This window comes from Carya illinoinensis, chromosome 12 (assembly GCF_018687715.1).
Source record: "Carya illinoinensis cultivar Pawnee chromosome 12, C.illinoinensisPawnee_v1, whole genome shotgun sequence".
NCBI classification, from domain to species: domain Eukaryota; kingdom Viridiplantae; phylum Streptophyta; class Magnoliopsida; order Fagales; family Juglandaceae; genus Carya; species Carya illinoinensis.
In genome coordinates, this window is record NC_056763.1 from 23948714 (window position 1) to 23972175 (window position 23462).

General features: G+C 37.9%; 2 protein-coding genes across 2 annotated transcripts; both read right to left on the reverse strand.

Moving 5' to 3' along the window:
* Positions 1–5247: 5247 nt before the first annotated feature.
* Positions 5248–6876, reverse strand: LOC122290169 (transcription factor MYB39-like). The gene is made up of 3 exons (XM_043097739.1): positions 6600–6876; positions 5707–6468; positions 5248–5426 (listed from the first exon to the last, which is right to left on the reverse strand). The coding sequence occupies exons 1-3, from the start codon at positions 6863–6865 to the stop codon at positions 5342–5344; spliced, it is 1113 nt and encodes a 370-aa protein (XP_042953673.1). The 5' UTR covers positions 6866–6876; the 3' UTR covers positions 5248–5341.
* A 4659-nt stretch (positions 6877–11535) lies between these two features.
* LOC122289742 (ABC transporter B family member 2-like) lies at positions 11536–21545 on the reverse strand. Its single transcript, XM_043096987.1, has 12 exons — positions 21052–21545; positions 20711–20765; positions 20424–20599; positions 17777–17977; positions 17404–17663; positions 16477–17017; positions 15241–15608; positions 14503–14918; positions 13882–14123; positions 13551–13798; positions 12817–13229; positions 11536–12429 (listed from the first exon to the last, which is right to left on the reverse strand). Exons 1-12 carry the CDS (start codon positions 21343–21345, stop codon positions 11885–11887), a joined length of 3759 nt encoding a protein of 1252 aa, XP_042952921.1. The 5' UTR covers positions 21346–21545; the 3' UTR covers positions 11536–11884.
* Between the last annotated feature and the right edge of the window lie 1917 nt (positions 21546–23462).

The following is a 23462-nucleotide window of genomic DNA, read 5'->3' on the forward strand; positions in this document are numbered from 1 at the left end:
ACTTCAGTTGGTCTTCTAGAATGAAGACAGGAGCAGTGAGTTGCAGAGGTGGAGGATATCATGTTTGAGGAAGACGGTGATACAGCGAGTGTACCAGTCTCCAAGTGGGAGAATTGTTGAGTAATGTGGAGTCTGGTTCACACCGCTCGAGCGGAGTCATTGGCCGCTCGAGCGAAGTCAGGCAGAGTCGAACGCTCGATGTTGGCTCGACAGTGAGCTCGAGCAGGAGGAGTTCGCTCGAGCGGAGGCATTGGCCGCTCGAGCGAAATCAGGCAGAGTCGAACGCTCGACGTCAGCTCGACAGTGGGCTCGAGCGGGATGCGGAAGGGAAGTTCGCTCGACGCGCGCTCGACACGCCGCTCGAGCGAACATGCGTTTTAGGGATTCCGCCGTTTGAACTATATATATGATTTTTGCCTCTTTTGTCTGTAACAGAGCAGCTACGAAAACACTGTGGATGAACAGTGTTGTGACCCATCTTGTAGTGTGATTCCTCAATAATAAAAATCCTCTGCAGCTCCCGTGGACGTAGGCAATTTGTCGAACCACGTACATCTTGTGTCGTGTGTGATTGCGTGTGTGATCGTTTTCTCATTCGGTGTTATTTTTTCAATTCATTGTCATCGTTTTTCACAACAATTGGTATCAAGAGCCAAGGTTCGGGTCTGAGGAGAAACGATGGCTGGAGATGAATTGAAGGTATCGGGGATCGAGAAGTTTGATGGCACGGATTTTGGATACTGGAGGATGCAGATAGAGGACTACCTCTATGGGAAGAAACTCCATCTTCCACTATTGGGGCAGCAACCGGAAAAGATGGATGATGCTAGTTGGAATCTGTTGGATCGACAGGTTCTGGGGGTTATTCGATTGACCCTGTCGAGATCCGTTGCACACAACGTCATCAAGGAGAAGACGACGGCGGATCTCATGGCGGCTTTGTCAGGTATGTATGAAAAGCCGTCAGCGAATAACAAGGTACATCTGATGAAAAAGTTATTCAATTTGAAAATGGCAGATAGTACGTCTGTTGCATAACATCTGAATGATTTTAATACTATCACAAATCAATTGTCGTCTGTTGAAATTGAATTTGATGATGAGATACGTGCACTGATACTATTGGCTTCATTGCCAAATAGTTGGGAAGCCATGAGAATGGCTGTTAGTAATTCTGCTGGTAAAAATAAACTGAAGTATGATGATATTCGTGATTTGATTTTGGCTGAGGAGGTGCGCAGGAAAGATTCAGGCGAGACCTCGGGTATGAGTTCAGCCCTGAATGTTGAATCTCGAGGGAGATCACATGACAGGAATTCAAACAGAGGAAGATCAAAATCAAAGTATAGGGGCAAGAGCAAGTCGAGGCCTGGTCAGCAGGCAACTTGCTGGAATTGTGGCAAAGCTGGTCACATAAAGAAAAACTGCAAAAACCCCAAGAAGACGGAGAATGATAGTGCTAATGTGGTAACTGAAGAAGTACAGGATGCACTATTGCTTGCAGTTCATAGTCCAGTTGATGACTGGATACTGGATTCAGGGGCTTCCTTCCATACATCTTCCCACCGGAAACTAATGAGGAATTATGTTGCAGGTGATTTTGGGAAGGTATATTTGGCTGATGGTGAGGCTTTGAACGTAGTGGGGATGGGAGACATTGACATTGCACTCCCTGGCAAGAACAAATGGACCTTGCAAAAGGTCAGGCACATTCCTGAGTTGAAGAAGAACCTCATTTCTGTTGGGCAGCTTGATGAGTGTGGTCATTCAGTGGTGTTCTCAGATAGCACCTGGAAGGTCACAAAAGGGGCATTGGTACTAGCTCGGGGTAAGAAAACTGGTACACTTTATATGACTACTGGTTTAATTGACACTATTGCTACTACCGTTGCAGAGAGCACAGCAGATTTGTGGCATTGTAGGCTTGGCCATATGAGTCAGAAGGGCATGACGGAACTTCTGTCTAGAGGCAAGCTACCAGAACTGAAGACAGTTGATCTCGGTATGTGTGAGAGTTGTGTTATGGGGAAGCAAAAGAAGGTCAGCTTCTTGAAAAGTGGCAGGACGCCAAAGACAGGAAGACTTGATCTTGTGCACACAGATGTGTGGGGTCCTTCTCCAGTTGCATCTCTTGGAGGTTCTCGCTACTATGTTACGTTCATTGATGACCATAGTAGAAAGGTATGGATTTATTTTTTGAAACATAAATCTGAAGTATTTAATGTTTTCAAAATTTGGAAAGCCATGGTTGAGACAGAGACAGGCTTGAAACTGAAGTGTTTGAGGTCTGACAATGGTGGTGAGTATGTTGATGGCGGGTTCAAGGAGTACTGTGCAGCTCAGGGTATCAGAATGGAGAAGACCATTCCTGGGACACCACAGCAAAATGGAGTTGCTGAGCGTATGAACAGGACCATTAATGAGCGTGCTAGAAGCATGAGGTTGCACGCTGGACTACCACCCACTTTCTCGGCAGATGCAGCCAGCACTGCCGTTTATTTGATAAATAGAGGGCCATCAGTTCCACTGGATTGTGGATTGCCTGAGGAGGTTTGGAGCGGGAAAGAGGTTAAGTTTTCTCACCTTAAAACCTTTGGTTGTCTTTCTTATGTGCTTGTTGATTCTGATGCTCGCAGTAAGCTTGAGGCTAAGTCAAAGAAATGTTATTTCATTGGCTATGGAGACGAGGCATTTGGCTATCGTTTCTGGGATGATCAGGGTCGGAAAATCATAAGAAGCAGGAATGTGATTTTCAATGAGAAAATGATGTACAAGGATAAGTCGAGTACAGTTCCTGCAGTAGCTCCTCAGGAGTCCGAGTTTGTAGGATTGGATGACCTACCAGAGGTCACAGTGCAGTGTAGAGATGAGAGTGACGGGGAGAGTGGGTCCAGTACACCCATTCCTATTATTCCGCAGGCAGTTTCAGAACCGTCTACTCCTACAGTTGCAATTCGCAGGTCAGTTAGGACTATACGTCCCCCACAGCGTTTCTCACCTACTTTGAATTACATTCTGTTGACAGATGGTGGAGAACCGCAGAGTTATGAAGAAACCTTGCAAGATGAGAATTCTAGCAAGTGGGAGCTGGCCATGAAAGACGAGATGGATTCCTTGCTAGGGAATCAGACATGGGAGTTGACAGAACTTCCATCAGGGAAGAAGGCATTACACAACAAGTGGGTGTACCGGGTGAAAACTGAGCATGATGGCAGTAAGAGGTACAAGGCTAGACTTGTTGTAAAAGGCTTTCAGCAAAAGCAGGGTATTGACTACTCTGAGATCTTTTCTCCTGTGGTAAAGATCACAACTATCAGGATGGTACTGGCTATGGTTGCCACTGAAGATCTATTTCTTGAGCAGTTAGATGTGAAGACAGCCTTTCTTCATGGAGACCTTGAAGAAGACATCTACATGCACCAGCCTGAGGGGTTTGTGGTACAGGGAAAGGAAGGTTCAGTTTGCAGGCTGAAGAAGAGCTTGTATGGCCTGAAGCAAGCTCCTAGACAGTGGTACAAGAAATTTGACAACTTTATGCACAGTGCAGGGTACATTAGATGTCAGGCAGATCACTGTTGTTATGTCAGGCATTTTGACAATTCTTATATTATTTTGCTATTGTATGTGGATGACATGCTTATTGCAGGGGCTAGTATTGATGAGATCAATAATCTGAAGAAGCAGATGTCAGAGCACTTTGCAATGAAGGATTTGGGAGCTGCAAAGCAAATCCTTGGCATGAGAATTGTCAGAGACAGAGTCAGAGGTACGTTGAGACTCTCACAGGCTGAGTATGTGAAAAAGGTACTCAGCAGGTTCAATATGGACAAGGCCAAACCAGTTGGCACACCCTTGGGAAGTCACTTCAGACTCAGCAAGAATCAGTCACCAGAGTCAGAGGAGGAACGAGATTACATGAGTAAGGTTCCTTATGCCTCAGCCATTGGTTCACTTATGTATGCTATGGTTTGTACAAGACCGGATATTGCCCATGCAGTGGGAGTTGTGAGTAGATACATGAGTAACCCAGGAAAGCAACATTGGGAAGCAGTGAAGTGGATTTTGAGGTACCTAAAGGGTTCCTCAGAAACCTGTTTATGTTTCTCTGGAGAGAGCTTGGAGGTGCAGGGCTATGTTGACGCTGATTTAGCTGGAGATATTGACAGTAGAAAGAGTACCACGGGCTTTGTTTATACACTTGGTGGTACTGCAGTGTCATGAGGTTCTAATTTACAGAAAACAGTTTCTTTGTCTACAACAGAAGCTGAGTATATTGCAGTGTCAGAGGCTGCAAAGGAGATGGTATGGCTACAAGGCTTCTTGGAAGAATTGGGTAAGAAGAATCAGAAAGGCACTCTCTACAGTGATAGTCAGAGTGCCATATTCCTTGCCAAGAATCCAGCATTCCATTCCAGGACCAAACACATTCAGATCAGGTATCACTTCATACGGTCATTGTTAGATGACGGACAGTTGTTACTTGAAAAGATATGTGGAAGCAAGAACCCTGCTGATATGTTGACAAAGGGTGTTACGCTTGAGAAACTGAAGTTGTGCGCAACTTCAGTTGGTCTTCTAGAATGAAGACAGGAGCAGTGAGTTGCAGAGGTGGAGGATATCATGTTTGAGGAAGACGGTGATACAGCGAGTGTACCAGTCTCCAAGTGGGAGAATTGTTGAGTAATGTGGAGTCTGGTTCACACCGCTCGAGCGGAGTCATTGGCCGCTCGAGCGAAGTCAGGCAGAGTCGAACGCTCGATGTTGGCTCGACAGTGAGCTCGAGCAGGAGGAGTTCGCTCGAGCGGAGGCATTGGCCGCTCGAGCGAAATCAGGCAGAGTCGAACGCTCGACGTCAGCTCGACAGTGGGCTCGAGCGGGATGCGGAAGGGAAGTTCGCTCGACGCGCGCTCGACACGCCGCTCGAGCGAACATGCGTTTTAGGGATTCCGCCGTTTGAACTATATATATGATTTTTGCCTCTTTTGTCTGTAACAGAGCAGCTACGAAAACACTGTGGATGAACAGTGTTGTGACCCATCTTGTAGTGTGATTCCTCAATAATAAAAATCCTCTGCAGCTCCCGTGGACGTAGGCAATTTGCCGAACCACGTACATCTTGTGTCGTGTGTGATTGCGTGTGTGATCGTTTTCTCATTCGGTGTTATTTTTTCAATTCATTGTCATCGTTTTTCACAACAATATATATGTATAGAGGTAGCTTAATATCATTAGTTACCTCCTCAGACGTTTAACAAATGAACGAACGACAAATAATATAAATTACAACTATATAATCATGAATGAACTAATCGTGTATTTCCTGTGTGAAATTCATAGCAAGCTAGCTAGCTAGGTTGTTGATACGTCGGGGAAAATAGGTGCTCTTCCAGGAAATTGCTGGCGATGGTGATGATGAGGATGTTAATCTGCAAAGGAGAATGAGAACATTAGTTAGATATTCGTCTGCAAAGAAGTATAATTTTGGAGAAGATATATCCGGCCACTAACCAAACATATCGTTTTAATATTTTGGAGAAGATATATCCACTAACCAAACATATCGTTTTAATATTTTGAAGAAGATATATCCAATCTATATCTGCATATCATAAAAAGAGCAATTTTTCTCTTTAAAAAAAGTTTCCAGAAAATAAACAAATATATAAATAAAGGAATCAAAACAAAGTGATTGAGGGTAAAACCTACTCCAATATATCTTTCCAATAGGAGTCGTTTGTTTCATCATCGATGAGTTTGTCCCAAGCCTCAAAGATGGTGTAGGTACTAGCAGAATCGGTGGACATAAACTGATCTGGGTCAATCTTGCTTTCCATTTGGTTAATATTGTAAGTACCATGAGGAGAGTCAGAAAACGATGCAGGCACCGGATTCATGATCTCTATTTCATTCTCACATGATGAAGTACTGCTCAAGCTGCTGTTTTTTACACCGAGAATTTCTGGGTTAAATCCATCTTCAAGTCCTGCCCATGAATTGTCAAAATCGTGAAAGTTGCTGGGTGCCTCAGGGTTCATCAGTCCAGGGTTCAAATTTTCCAGACCTGTTAGGAAGGGCTCCTTATTGTTGAGTTGTGTGTTTGTCCCATTGAGAAGTCCTTCAAAAGGGTTAAGATTTCTGTTTCCGATGAACAAATCATGATTGCTCTCCATATTCAGAAGTGGGCTAGTATTCATAAGCTGCAACATGTTTTGCAGTAATTGGATTTTGGCCAGGTGAGAGGCATCAACCTGCAAATTAAGAGCACTACCCCAAGGACTGATTAAATTCCCAAAGTTTGCAGCACCGAGCAGCTGAGAAAGATTCACAAGGTGATTGAGATCAGTTCTTGGCTTGTGGGTGGTTGGGTCAATACCCATTGAAAGGAGCTTCTTCCTTAAATGAGTGTTCCAGTAGTTCTTGATCTCATTGTCAGTCCTCCCTGGAAGTTTGGTTGCAATCCTAGACCACCTGCAACAATTAACAATATTTAAGTTGCAGAAGTCAGTACCAATACAAATCAAACTGTTACATGCAAAATACTAGATCAAGTTTCAATTCATTAACAAGCATGCATGCATGCCAAAGGAAATTATATATACTTGTTTCCAATGACAGAATGAAGGTTAATGATCTTCCGCTCTTCATCTTCAGAGAACTTCCCTCTCTTAATATCAGGCCTCAGGTAATTTGTCCACCTTAATCTGCAACTCTTTCCGCACCTATTTAAGCCGGCAAGCTTGGGGAGCGTTCTCCAACTATCATGGCCATGGCTGCTGATGTAATCAATCAGCTTCTGATCTTCCTCGGGCGTCCATGGTCCCTTCTTCAAACCATTCTCATCATGACCACATGGGGATCGACCCATAGTGCCAAGACACAACAATAATGTGTGGAAAAATAGATTAGATTGAGATGGATTTAATTAAAGGCAAAAAGCTTTAGTTCTGGAAATATACGGATGAAACATTTTGGTTTTATAGGGTGCGTGGGAGATATGGTTCAAATGGTGATGTCATTGATGCCATTCTTTCTTAGCTATTCCAAAAAACACGGCAATGAGGGAAGGAAACAACCTAGCGACCATTTTGGCATTTTTCAGCAAAGGAAAAAGAAGGTTCATTAACAAATGAATTGCACCAAACCAGGATTAGGTAGTGCAAGTGTCGTTTGATTAGATTGTATGCATGGTCTACGTTTCTTAAAGCATATCTGTTTTAAAAGCCACCGATTGCATTTCCATTTAGTTTCATCACCAATGATGCTATACTCGAACAAAAAGCGGATTAACATGATGTGATGGAATGTGCAACAGAAGGAAACATGTTTGACATTCTTTGTTGTTTGCCAAAGGTTGGAGACTATAATATATATATTCATTTCTCCAAATCTTAGATGATAGTGTTAATTATTTAGATAATTTGGCATAATTTTCTCAGATATTTCCATCTTTATCGGAATTATTGAGAAATTTAATGGGATGTTAAAAGGGTTCACAGGAATGGATTGCCAAAACAGGCAAATGTTACGTACACCATGCATCCATTCATGTCTTTCATGTTATATATATGTAGAAGTCAGGCTCTGTAAATTGTAAAGATTATGTCGAAATTACTACGTGGTACCTGTCATACAATCGATTCGGTCTAGGTACTCCAAAGGAAGGATGAAACAGCATAGAAAATTATGCAATTGCAAACTGTCTGCGTGGGAGTACCTACAACAGATGTGAAGTATGGTTTCCTAGTCTCCTAGATAATTTCATGACTGTCATGTTCACTACACATGCCACTACATGATCAGTTTTCTGTCATGAAATATTTCTTAGAATTGTTTAAAGTGATTTACAAACAATGATCGCTAGCTGTTTGTCATCAAAATATTCTAGCTAAATCAGTAGGAGGCAGCTTGCCAAGATTATCCGATTGCAAGGATCGATATATATTTTGAAGCATCAGACGTTGCATGCAGACACATACACATGACTACTGATCATCATGTATAACCACGCAAGAAGACTACTTTTTTTATGCATTAATACATATATTAGTTTTTGGTTGATATTTATACCTCTATTTACAAGTACGTAGTATATATCCTTAATTCCAATAAGAATAATATATAAATATATATATATGCACGCATGTAAGTCTTCAATTCAATCTGCATCATGTATTTATACTTTTTTGTTCTGTCGATCGTTATCATATAATATTCTTGGAGATATACTGGTCTTGCATGCATGTGAGGGTGATATGCATGTGAATATTCCATCATCCAACATCGATCATTGTAAGCTAATTAATATAAGCTCTAGCTAATTAAATATGTAATTTATTTATATATATTGATCAGATACATTTATTTATATATATTGGTAATCATTTTTGTCATTTTCTGATCTTGACATTATTTGAAATGGTAGATATACTTGTCCTCCTTATATCATTCTCAACAAAAATATAGTAATCAACCAGAAGATCGGTTTCTAACTGCTCTCTTATCACGTTCCCATAACCTTTTTGAAAAGTACCCTAGCTAGCTTTTACCAAATCTATTTTTATCTTTTGCATGCCAAATCGGCCGGATCGATGCTAGGTCGGTCTTTCCAATAGCTAGCTAGGCTTAATTTGAGTTCTATATATATATATATGATCAAGTTCAAAGATTAACGTAAACATGCAAAACAGTAAAACATGTGATACAAATCAATGCAATGCCGGATATCATGAATGTACATGAGAATAAGTTTAAAAGGCATGCTTGCATTAGCTAGGTTGTCAAGCTACCAAGAAAGATCTACAGTACATGTGATTAATTGATGGTAAGTGCTCATGACTGCACCCTCATGATCATTATTAATTAATATATATAAGAATAAAAAATATTTGGAACTTGGATCTTTTAATTTTACTATATATATATATATATAATAAGCTTTGAAACAGCGATTTATATGTTTTTTTTTTTTTTTTGACAAAAGCCCCCTGCCAAATAAATCAGGAATATTGGAACTTACTTTAGTATATACAGAGATTGAGTTTCAGTTGTTGAAAAAGTTTCCATATGATGTTGGACAAAACAGAGATTATTCTGCAGGTTAATTTTAACAGATAATTTATCAATTCAAAATTATCAAAATCCAAGAATGTCCGAATCAACCCACAAGTTGGGCTGTAATAGCTGAAAATCGACAATATCAAAATTTTATCAAAAATAGAAAAATTTCAATAATCACACTAAAAGGCCAAAATAGGTAATTAAAGAAGTAATTTATCAAAAATCTGACCCAAATCGAGTTCAGAATCACTTCGTAAATGATAAATGAAATATTACCATAAAAAGAAAAAAAAAACAAAAATGAGGATTCAGGAAGAAAAAATAAGGAATTTTGGCCTCGAAAAAGATACACACCACGCATATCTGGATGATCCCAAAGTGTGCGCTAAAAATAGTTTTTTAAATTGGAGTCATATGCGCGATTCTAATACCCGTAGTCAAAGTTATAGACAAAATATCGAAACGTGCCTAAAACCACCCCAATCAAGAAAAGATCATAATTTCTTGCAATCCTTACATTGATATGCCACTTCAAGGTATTTCAACGCTATTAACATGCAATCTGATAACTCAGCATTATCTGACTCAGATCATTCTGCATCACAATATCTACATACATTCCAAATTGTGCGAATTGGCGTCGGGTATATATCTCTTATACTACAGGTTAACTGGTCAATTTATGCTGCTCTCTAGCTACTTCTAACAAAACCAACAATTTACCAAACGATAATTAGAATCAATATCGAAAGTACAAATAATGAACTTCAAAATCAAGTTGTCTACTCGAAAAAACATGAGCAAACCTGCTAATTATAATTAATTGTCTCGGCACTGAAACTAAAACATATATAGTGATCATAGGCATTTAGTTATCTGTTTTTTTTTCTTCTTCTTCTTCTTTTTCCTTTTAATTATGGAAAATCATTTGCAAGTTGGAAGTACATGATGATCTCATGATGGCCATCGAGCTTTATGAGAAATATTATTTTTTATCTTCAATTTTGTCATTCCCAAAGTATTTGAAGTAATGAAAATGAAAATAATAACTCAGGCAAACTTTGACAATTCCTAAAATCTTTTGACATTTCCGAGGATCTAATTAAGTTGGCTTTGACCTCCTTGTACGTAGTTAGCTCTAGGTTTTTCATCCACTCGGCACTCTTCAAAGAGACTGACATCATTCCCCAGCAAACGTCAAAAGGGCCACACGAAGACAATAACTTATGGACAGAGGGGTTTTCAACTTTCTTACCTCATTGGCTTCATTGACAAGCCTAATACACAAACACTTTGCATAAACAAATATTAATACATAAAAAGCATGGTTTAATTGTGAAGACCCAAGGAATTATTACCCATTGACTATAATATCCATGAAGTTTCTGATGAATTAATTGGCTTTGCTTATCAAACTTGGTTTCCTGGCATGATCATGTTCTTCGACTGCTATGACCATATATAGATCTTTTTGACATTTTTTATAATGTTTGTTTTCGATGATAACAAGAAAGTAGGAGAAAGAAACAACTCATTCTTATCCCTTTGACATCCGAGAAAGTTCCCAAAAGTAAGTTATATTGTTCTAAATAATTAAAGAGGAAGTGTTTGGTATGGCCTACTGCTTGAATTTACAACAGCTAGCTCTTCTATCTAATTGTTTCTAACGGTATGAGCTAGAAAAATTATCATGTTACTTGGGAAAGTTAGCAAAAGACAGCATCCTTTTTCCTGCGGTATATAGGTTTTGACAGCTGTTTAATTATAGTAATTCCTTCAATTATATTTATATATCTGAAACATGAACTTTTGATCTACTGATATAATACTAAGTGAATCAGATCTTGCTACTATTTTCCAACCAAACTGCATGTCTCGTGCAAGCTTCTAAAGCTGTTTGGTTGCCATGAAACTCATTGGCAAGAAAAAATACGCTCCAGCTGTAAAATCTTTCTTAGACATGTATTTTCCTCGTTTAGAAACGAGCCAAAGAAAAGAGGAGAGTCGGTTATAAAAAGTTGTCAATAATATATATAAACAAAGCTGATGGGAAGAATGAGATTTAATCATTTATATTTGTCTTAACACTTCCCCTTACATGTGGGCAGATTCCATTTTAAGAAGTGAGCCCAACGAATGAAATATTTAATTAGTGGGGTGAAATATTGTTGAGTTAGGATTCAAATTTATGACCTCTACTCTAATATTATATAAAATCACCATTTGTCTTAAAAGTTCAAACTGATGGAAAGGTAGATTTAATCATTTATATTTATTTTAACAAAGATCGTGATTGAGGTTTTGTTTTGTACTGAGTAGTCCAATTCAGCATTGTATGCTATTTCCCATTCTGATCACTATTCCTGTCAATTGAACAAAACCGTACCTGCAGCTTGAACTGATCCCGGTTTTAGAACTTTTAAGCAGTCCATTTGGTAAAATCCCATCATGAAAATCGTAAGTACTTGTTCAGAAGCCTTTACCTGTCAATTTTCTCAATAAACATAAAGTATAATGTAAGATGTAACATTTCTTGTACATGTTAGTGTCAAATTCTCCTGTCTAGTGCTTCACTCTGAGGAAATCTAAACAAAGGTATACAGATAAATTGAGGAGCAATCACTGAGGGGGCAAATGACACTATACTTTTACATCATGGGTCCAACCTGTACTGTCATTTTTTTCATATAGCAATAATCAATCAGACCTTATATGTTTATTTTTTAAAAGAGAAAGAAAAAAGAAAAAAAGAAAGACCATGAGTGCAGTAGCGATCGAAGCAAGAACCCTGCGTCAATCATTAGGGATATTGGTTTCAGTTTTGTTATCATTGCTGTTGCTGTTGCTGAATGTTGATCAACTTATAGTATGCTCCATTCTTGTTCTCTATAAGTGATGAATGAGTCCCTTGTTCTATGATCTTCCCATCATTTAAAACTGATATTTGGTCTGCATTTTTTATTGTTGACAGCCTATGTGCTACCACAACTGTTGTCCTGTTCTTCATCAATCTGTCTAGAGCTTGTTGCACCACACGCTCTGACTCCACATCTAAAGCACTAGTGGCTTCATCTAATAACAAAATTTCTGGGTTCTTGAGAATGGCTCGGGCAATGGCTACCCTTTGTCTCTGACCACCAGACAGCTGCACTCCGCGTTCACCCACTTTAGTAGAGTAGCCTTCAGGAAGCGAACTGACAAAGGTATGAGCATTAGCAAGCTTTGTTGCTTCAATTACTTCCGCTTCAGAGGCTCCTTCTTTTCCATAAAGAATGTTCTCATATATTGATGTGGCGAAAAGGGCTGGTTCTTGTTGGACTAGACCAATGTGTCTCCTAAGTGATTTGATCTTGAGCTTCTTGATGTCTTTCCCTGTGAGAATTTGATGAATGCCTGTTAGACCAACCTAGCAAAAATATGTAAATAGCAAATCCCCAGAGAAGGTACCATAGGGAATCTATGCACAAGGAAAATAAAACATGACATTTACGTCTCAATCAAAAGCCAAATAATACACCTACAAAATTGGAAGAAAGTAAACCATGATACTGTGAAAAACCTGTTTTAAAATATTCGTATGTTGAATTCTGTTTTAGATTTTGTTTTGACATTCAGTTTAGAAAGAACCTCTCATGGAGAGGTTTGTTAAAGAGAATTATATTTTGGCAAAACATGCAGCATTTTCCTCGATGCACAAACTTTCAGTTTTCTGCCTATATATATATATATATATATTGCTAGATATTCCTAGAAACTTACCATCTATCATAACTCTCCCAGCCGTTGGATCATAAAATCGCAGTATAAGAGAGATGACAGAGCTTTTACCAGAACCACTTTGCCCCACTAGTGCCATACTCTTCCCCGAACGAACTCTTAGATTAAAGTCCTTAAAAATGAGAACTTCTGGTCTTGATGGGTAACTGAATTGGACGCCCCTAAACTCAATTGTTCCCTCCACTGTCATCAGCTCTTCTCCAACATCCCCCAGTACCTCTGTCTTTCTGTCCATCACTTCAAAGACTGATGCCACCATTTGGTTTCCCTTCAAGAGATCTGGGGCCATAGCCAATGTCTCGCCCATAGCTAATGCCGTTACTATCAGAACGAAGAATGCTTTCATGACAGATTTGAAGCTAGCAAGCCCCTTCCCCATCAAAACAGAGCCATACCTAAACAAAGTCAAACAAGACTAAGCACTGAATCCAATTTAAGGTCTGCAACCAAGCCATACAGAGCAAGGCAATAAAAAGAATTTGTATTTATTCTACTACTACCCTATATGGCCATTTAACAACAAGCTTGCATTTCTTCTTTCTTGGTGTATTTTTAGGCATTCCGAGCAGTTAATATCATTCAAGGTCTTGTTGGACACCTTAAAATTAAATAGCTCACATACATATAAAATAATGTCGGAAACTTAGCAAGGTTCTTTTTTCCAACCTACATATTTTGTAGCAAAGGTGGAAAAGAATGAAGCTAAAGTCACATACCATAAGGCCAGGCCATAGGATGAGAAGATGAAGAACTGGCATATCCCATAGAATATGCCAGAAATCTGGCCACGAACAAATGAACGCCTAGAAGGCTCAATGAGTTCACGAGCATATAGGTCAAGGATCTTATCCTCAGCACAAAATGCAGCAACAGTTCGGACGTTACTCACAGCCTCTGCAGCCAGCATGTTAGCTTTAAGATAGGCTTTGCTCAAGTTGCCACCATAGCCTTTCATGAAAATTTTCTGGAACAACAGGTAAAATGTTTCTAAGAATGCTTTACATATACTAAACATTGATTGAAATGAAAAAAGAACAAATAGGAAACCTCGCTGATGTGACCACAAATGATCAATGGGTATGTGGCAATGACAACAAGTGTGATCCTCCAGTTCAAGATGAAGGAAATGATAAATGAGGCAACAACCAATCCTACATTCTGTAAAAGAATTGAACTTCGATCAACAACTATAGTTCGTAACAGAGTAGCATCACTTTCTAGACGCGATGAAAGCATAGAACTTGTGTTGTTCGTGTCATCAAACCATCCAATCTCATTCCTCAAAATGGCTGCAATTAAATACCAGAGGAAAGTTAAATACGAGGGCGAAAACCAATTCTAAATTCTAATGAAACAAATTAAGCAGAATAGAGCAAAAAAACTTGATGATTCCATTGTGTGAGTTCAAAAGAAACAAATATATGGATTCATTATTGAAAAACAACCGATGCCGTGGTTAGCCTTGAAAAGATCCTATAAATGCAGTCACTGGAAGGACACAATAAATGCATCCACTTATACTATGCAAGTAAGAAATTGAAACAAAAATTTCCCATTTCCATGTGGTAACCTAAGTTTTCTTTAATCAAATATTCCCACTAAGTAACATGCGTTAAACCTAATCGACCAGGTGAAAGAAGGGGTAACAGTGGTGTGATCAAAACTTACAAGAAAACATCATCTCCCGCACACGAAGAGTGAGTCGCTCTCCCATGATTCCGAAAGACAGATGCTCAATTGCATGAACAATGACTGTTATAAATGCAGCGCCACAGAATAACAGGGTAATCTTCTTGACCTCATGACGTGTTGTGTCCCAATCCATGTAATATGAAACAAGTGCCTGAGACACCCCAAGAGCGAAAAGGGGCATCTGAGCTCCAGCAATAAACGCACACAGGGTGCCAACTGCTCCATAAACCCAGTCTGGACCAACCATCGAATATAGCCTTTTAGCGGAAACCCTTTTCGACTTCACAGTCTCCCCTCCATCAGCACCAAAACGGCCGACAGATTCTTTATCAGAACGAAAACTAGCACCAAAGCTTGCTGTGGTGCGGGATAGTTCCCGTGAGAACCTCAAGCTACAAATGAATTTATTGTAAAAGGTGTCATTGACAGGTTCAAAAATTTGATTAACATCCAAAAAAATATGGCCTCAACAGGAATAATATCTGTTCATATAATTTTTTCCATTTTGATCTAATTTTGAGGTAACATGTGTAGTGTTCGGTACGAAAAAACTTGTGGGAGAGACTCAAGCGACAAGACCACTAGATCACCAGTCTCAACCGTGAAAATCAGTATCATTTCTGTATAATCCTACCTTATTTATGGTGATTGGGGTTCTACAATGTTGAGGTGCGAGACACAGTTCCCAAAGCACAATAGAAGAGTATGAAGTACCTTGGTGGGCGTCCCAATGAGGGGTAGCGTTGCATGGTACCTGACTCTTGGAGTTGAACAAGTGATGCATAGGCACTGTTTGGGTTTGAAATCAACTCTTCATGATTCCCAGTTTCTATTACCTCTCCTCCTTGTACGACTGCGATCGCATCTGCATTTCTAATGGTAGAAAGCCGATGGGCCACCACTACAGTTGTTCGTCCGACCATGACACGATCAAGTGCCTCCTGTACACTCTTCTCAGACTCAGCATCTAGTGCACTCGTTGCTTCGTCTAGTAAAAGGATGGATGGGTTCTTTAGTATTGCTCGGGATATTGCAATCCTTTGCTTTTGCCCACCTGAAAGTTGTATTCCTCTCTCACCAACCTGCAACAAAGGCTCTCAATTACTTTTCCTTGCAATGTATTTTCTGTAAGTGATTATTTTCAGCCTTCAACAATTCCATAATGTAAATATCAAGGAGAAAATGGCTACTCAAATCCTTGAGATTTCTTACTTTCATGCACTCTGCCCCTTAAAATTCTCCTTGTAAAAGTTCATACCTTTTTGCTTTATTCGTATTCATTTCATCGAATTACAAACACTGAAATCCTTCTTGAACTATAAAAGTCCAGACGTAATTATGCTAGTATTTTATTTACTTATTTATTTATTTACATTTTCGCACTTCTACTTGGACTGAATATTAAAATCCTTTTGAATAAGTAGTTGAGTACATGAAGAACAATACAGAGCAATTGACTATCATATGGCACAAAAATAACAAAATAATACATTTTTTCTTGCATTTGATTCAGCAATTATATGTCGATATAATTATTAGCTTATTTATTATTTTGATTCCAACAATGTATTTTAGGTTTGTCCTCCCCTGTTTCTACCATTTTTGTTAAGCAATACGATTGACATTATTTTGTGTTAATGAAATCACTATATGTCTCAAAATTTAAACCGATAAAACATGCAGATTTAATCATTTATACTTTTATCTTAACACTCACCTTCACGTGAAGGTCAGACTTTATCTTAATAAGTGAGTCCAACACGTGAAATCTTTAATTAATCAGGATGAAGTGTAGAGTCAGGATTTAAACTCAAGATGTCTGCTCTAATATTATATTTAATTATTACTTGTCTTAAAAATTTAAACGATGAGAAGTATATTTAATTATTTATTTTGTCTAACAGTGTTAAGTATCCCTTAGTTCTCAACAGTAATGAAACAAGTGAATACCTGAGTCTCAAATCTGTCGGGCAGGTTGTTTATAAAAGAGAGGGCCTCAGAAAGTTTAGCCGCACGCGTGATCTCTTCAAGAGTGGCATCATCCTTTCCATAGAGTATGTTCTCCCTAATGGTTGTAGCAAAAAGTGCAGGCTCCTGATTTACCAAGCCAATTTGCTGCCTCAGCCACTTGAGGTCTAGGCCTCTGATATCGTGCCCATCTAAAAGTATCTCCCCAGAAAGGGGCTCATAGAACCTTTCGATCAAAGATATTACTGTGCTCTTTCCAGACCCACTTCCTCCCACAAGGGCTAAAACCTTTCCAGGAGGGATGTCCAGGCACAGATTATTGAAGATAACTACATCTTGACGAGATGGGTAGCTAAAAGACACATTCTTAAACTGAATGTGGCCCTCTAGTCTGCCCAGTTTCTGCCCTGTCTTGGAGCTGGTTTTGCTCATCGTGTCCCTCTCTATCATCTCAAATATGGGATAGGCTGCTGTCTTAGCTCGGACAAAAGCAGTGATGTCTGGTGCTGCCAACCCCAGTGACCTGAGCAGCAAAGTATATGATGTGTTTGTTGTCGTTTCGTGTAATTTGAAGGAAAACTTGGATAAGAGGCCAAAATGATTAGCATACAAGCAACCAACAAGTTTGAAATACTGTGGAGAAATACTTTTTTGCAACAGTACTTTTTGCAATGAAGTGGAAATGGTAGGAATTCAAAAGTCCAAGGAAGATCGTCTCAGAGGTCTCAAGCACTTACTGAAATGCGGTGTAAGATAAATGAAGAATTTGATGAAAAAATTCCTCTAGTTAAATTGGAATCTGATGTGAACAAGAAACTCAATGCAGCTGGTGAAAATGCCATGTGGAACAAAATGAGTAGTCCAAATTATAGGGAAAGCAAAGTAAAGCAAGAAAAAAGAAGTACTTACAGGCCAGATATAACAACATTGAGCATGGTGGTGAAGGATTCCCCACCATTGGCAATTTTCTTGTGAACAACAATGCTAGTGAACCAAACAAGCAATGCCCATGACAGGAAAAGGACGCAGTGCATAGAGCCTAGTCCTAGCCCTTTGGCTAATCCTGTTTTTCTCCCATAATTGTATGTATTTGTGAGAGCAGTCAAATACGATCTCACTGCTTTCTCTTCTCCTGCAAATGCTTGGACTGTTCTAACATTTCCAATCACCTGAGAGTCGCCCGACATTGCCAATCAGCTTTGTAGTGGGTTTTACTATTTTTATGATTAACTTTGATGGTTTTACAGATAATATGATCATGAAAGATTGCCTGAAAACTGACCTCTTCAGCAATCTCACCCGCCTTGACATAGGATTTTCGAACTCTGGCAATGAGGCCAGTTGCCACCCAAGCATAGAGGCCACCAGCAACGGCAATTAAAGGGACTATAGACAGTGTTACTAGAGAGATTTGCCAGACCCTAACAAATCCAATTATGAAGCCTGCTATAAACCTGCTAATGTAGTGTATGAAGTTCCCCACCTGCGCCACCCATAAATATTCGAGTTTCAAACATGTGACCAGAGTGTAAAAATGTAAAATTTAAAATAAAATAAAATAAATGCACGACAGTAAGACAATAAGGGAATTTGTAGTTTAACACACTTTTGCTGTGAAAGGTACAACACATCAAACAACAGTGATTGCAATGAGTACAGGCTTTACTGGGTTGGGGCCGCAATAAATTTGGCTCTGATTTAAAGCCATTCTTTCCACCTACCAGTGTTAATTCATGGTGAAGAGCCTGAGCGGTACCGCTAAGTGTATCATTGAGGTAAATTTTTTTATTTAGTAATTAAAAAAGTAATTTTAAATATATTAATATATTTTTTTATTTGATAAAAAATAATTAAAAAATATTAAAAAAATAAAATAAATAATAATATTGGGCGGTAGCGGTAAGGATGGGGCGGCAAAATAGCCCCATCCAACATTAATTCTATTATCACAACAATGCCATAAAAAATAAAAATAAAAATGTAGAGGCCTAGTTAACGTATGATCTTGGGTTTTCTTGACAAATCGACTTAGCAAGTACTAAGAAAATGGTTGTTCATGTTGTGACAGCTAATGTAACGATCCAAAATATTATGGAAGCTGCTAGCCATTGTTTTTATCTATTACAAAGAAGACCGTACGTAGGTACTTCATGTAGCGGTTAAAGCGCTAGAGGACTCTTTTTCCTTCTCTGCGGCGTAGGATATTGTTAACAAGAATATGCAAACGGAAGGACCAAGTTTTGGGATACTCCGACAGTGATTGAGTCGCTAGATGCTTCGATATGCAAGGCTCAAGCTCCAAGACAAATCGAGAGGAGATGATCGAAATAGATCAGAGATCGATGGTTGGGGATCAGCACGAGGTTATAACCATGTAGGTGTTAAGAGTGGTGCATGGATGACACAGACACATATGCAGGGGCCAACGCGCACCGGAATATGGAGCAGGGATAAAGGGCGCGCAGTGGCAAATCAACTAGCTATCATGTCTTCCCATAAAATATTCTGTCTATATTGGGAAGAAAATCGAATTAATATTCCCTAAATATATGAATATTGTAAAGTATTTTATTTTCAACAGGCCGGCTGGCTCAGGACTAAAAGCGCAGTGAGGTGATCATCATCATTAATTAGTAGGAGCAATTCAAATCATGATCATCAGGAACGTCAAAATTGTACTACACAATTTGTAATTGAATAAAAGATGATCTTGATCATCTACTGATTAATTTCATGATCATGTTCATACATATGAAAAATGTTATAAATAGTTCCCGTTCATAAAAATTAATTAGCAAACAAGCTGTGTAAAAAATGTACATAAAAGAAAGAAAAATGTCACGAATATAAAAAGATTAATACTTAAAAATAAATTTATAAACTGATTTCGATTGCAATTATAAAATCAATTAGTTTTATTTTATAATAAAAATAATTTTATAATATAATATACCACGTCAAATCAATTTATATAATCTACTAGTGGCTAAACTATTTTTTTAAAAGAAATAGAATGAGAATATCTATGCATGCTACCGAGCCAGCATTATTTAATTTTTTATTTTCTGAGCTTTCAGTTGGCAAAAGAGTTGAATTTTGAATAAAGAGCAATGCTACATACAGTCGTAAAATTGTAAACGTCGCGTAAATGTTTTAAAAAAGAGTGGAGTTTACGATTAAAAAGTTAATTTTTTTTTCATGTGGATCCCATATTAATTCATTTTTTTCAAAGTGACTGCACGCTGCTTGCACAATCATGACTATAAATAAAAAATAAATTAATATGAAACTCACATGAAAAAAAAATTAATTTTTTAATCATAAATTCTATTCTTTTTCAAAATATTTATGCAATATTTAAAATTTATATAGCATTTCTCCTCTTGAGCAAATATATATATTGCATGCACAGCTAGCTAACCCCAACCGACAATTATAAATGCCACTTACGATTGCATTTACTCCTCATTGGTGTCGTGCAGAGACATAAAATTATTGTCAGAACCCTGCTGTGTAAAAATTAACCAACCAGAGATCGACATCCTTCTCATCTAGAAACAAGTGCTATATATATATAACATCTTATTTAATAAGATGAAAGTGAAAAGAAATTACGGTGTAAATGTACTTGACCTACCATATTTATAGGATGCAGTGAATTAAATAATCAAGGGCGTACCACGTGCTTGTTAGTTAATATGATCAAGGCGTCCTAATCAATATCAACTCCTACATTTTCGATCTAGTACTACATAAGAGGCCAATAATCTGCAGCCAGGCTCAGTAGTCTTGAAATAGGAGGCCAACTTATAAAATTGAAACAAAAATTAGATGGGCGTTGGAATATCATGAGGGGTTAGATCAGGACGAAAACTACATGATCAGTACTACACAGAAAACAAATAATCACGTGCATCATGCATGCGTACCTTCTCAGAAAGGGCATCCTGAACAATGATAATGTCACTTGTAATTGCGGCAATGACCTCACCGGTGGATGATTCAGTGTCAAAGACACTAATGTCTTGATTTAGCATGGACCTCAAATATGCCATTCTCATCTTTGCCGCTTGCCTTTCCCCAGTATGCATCCAACAAGCCACCTCTATTTACATGATCCATGATCATTATTAATCGTAGTTAATTAATAATAATTAAAGTATTATATATGTATGTGATCAAATATTGCTTGATTTCATCATTATCAAATGCATACCTGTCCATGAGGAAAACAATATAGCTATACTGAGATACACAAAATCCAGTGAATACTGCACAAAGAACATTGAAAAAAAAAATGCAGATATCATGAGTAATGATCCATGCTGTACTGATCCCCAACTATATATGAAGTACTACATATAGGGAATTGAAAGCTCAGAGATAGTATTTGAAAGGCCAAACAGGGTTTCCACTAGTTATTAAGGAAATCCCATAATTTGGAGATGATCATAATTAATAATTAGCACATAAAATGCCAATAACAATGCATGCAAACTGAGATAATACTAGAAAACCTAGCTAGCTAGCTAGCTAGATGGTTGGCATATTACGTACCTTGGCAACTTTATGGGAAGCTTCTTTGGGGAAGAGATAAGCCATTCCAATAACATTTATCAACTTCCCAAAGAAAATAAAGAATACAGGCACCGAAGCGCCATGAACACATGCACCAAATGATCCGATTGCCATCAAAATATAATCATAAAAGTCTGCAAATGTAAATAGTTTTAGCAGTGGAACCGACTGCGGATGCTTTTCCTGATCTTGATCTTTCTTCTTCTTCTTTTTCTTCATATCATCAGTGACATCGTTTTTGACAGAAAATGAGGTACCCGGCTCGTCTGTCATACTTTTTGCCCCAAAAAGTGACTAGGAACAAAGGTTTCGAAAGAAAAGAGTGAGTAAGGAATGTCTAGGAACTATGAAGAGTTAGTGTAAATTTGAAGAAGAGAAAGCCACACAGGGAGTGATCGAAATTGTAGGGGAGAGAACAATAATATGAGGAATTGAAGATAGGGTGGTGGGGGTTGGGTAGAACATTAAATATCAGAAAAAAAGACATCAGAAAAATGAAGTAAGTGGTCGAAGAAAGCAGTTGACAGATGTGTCATTAACTCACCCCAAGAAAAAACAACAGGAAAAAAGAGAGATCGAAGAGATTAATGGTAGCTAGCTACTCGACATTAAATGTGTGCTATACAAATAGCAAGAAATTAAGATCAATAGATTAAAACAAAAGTACCGGTTGACTGTGTGAGAGATTATCTTAAGATTTTGAAGTTAGGCTGTGTTTGGTGGTTAACTCATTTAAAATCATATGAGGTTGATCATTATTTTTTGAATGAGAGTTACAAAACATTAATATTCACAACTCATCTCTAAGATCTAAAAATTATTCACAAAATAACTCTTTTTCGCATGAAATTAACCAGAAAACGGGAGTACATATGCATGTGATAACGTCCTTTAAATCCACTAGCTAGGCCAAGGATAAAATCACTATTTATTTAAAAATTTTAAATTAATTTAATTATTTATATTATATTTTAACACTCACTCTTTTATATATTTATATGAGTCAATCTTCTTCTCCATTCAACACATAAAATATTCAATTAGATAAAATAGAGGGTATAATCAAATTTTAAACTAATAGCAGTATTTCTGCTTTAATACCATACAAAATTACAGCTCGTCATAAAAGCCTAACAGATCGTGCCGGCCGCCATTATCATCATGTCTCGGCCGGCGAGCTGCGTCGCATAACTTTTTCTATTGGTCCCAATCTAGAGAGAGAGAGAGCTCATTAATTGAAGAGTGGACCCCATGAATATTGATGTATGATATTTGAGTTAATTTGGTGGCATTCGTGAGTAAAAATGAAACTATAATTTGGAGCACATTCATTGATTGCGTGTAATGCATGTAAACCCTACATATGCAATAATTTGGAGCTTATCTAAAAGAAAAAAACTGCAGATATACGTTGTTAAGGAATAAACAGTGCTTGACTTCCTGAGAACTTAACGACAGCTGGAAAAGTAGATCGATCCTCGACATGACCTGATAAATAATGTCTCATGTCCGTTAGTACGTACTAGGTTTGGCTGATGTTCTTAAGGTAGTCCTTGTATATACACCACCCTAAGGTATTAGACATGGTGATGGTCCAATATTTGAGATCGACATGTATACTAACTGTATGTGAACGCCTAGTGATGGAGATGGTCCAATTCATACGTTCACATATGTTCACAAGTATACTCTAACGAGACGTTAATATACATTTATAATATGAAATTATCCAAATATCCTTATATTTTAATTTAAATATGTACCAATTCATCAGACAAATTGTTTAATCGTGAACTATGGAATTATTTAATGATTAAGTAATAATATAAAGTAAATAAACTACATAACACTAAGATTGGTAATGAATAAAAACTCGTTAAAGATAAAACTCTACGAGATAGTCAAATCCAAAAAAATCAATTACAAATAAGTCTCAATTATAAAACTTTTGTCAATTGACTCTTTTACTTGATCTGATAAATAACTCGTTTGCCTCTATCACTATAGCAACTAGAACGTTTGACAATTTTTAAATATTAGATTTTCTCCTAAAACTCTAATGGCTTAATTACGATCACTCAATCTCCAACATAGAGCACGATCACACTTGAAGAAAGAAAATTCTAATCTTCAACAACTCGGAAAATTCTCTCACACACAAGTACTCGGAATCTAATCTTCAACAACTCCAAGTCAAAAATTTTGAGTAACTTATCCAATTGAATCCCTTCAATAAGTAATCTGGAAGCAGTTTGAGTTGTAGTAGAATTCTACTGAGGGAGCGACTCTATAGCGAGTGAATCTTCTAATGGGATGCTGACACCTGGCACTAAATCTTCTCAGCAGTAGCAGTTTTCCATTTAAACTATTCTCTGGATAATTATAGAATC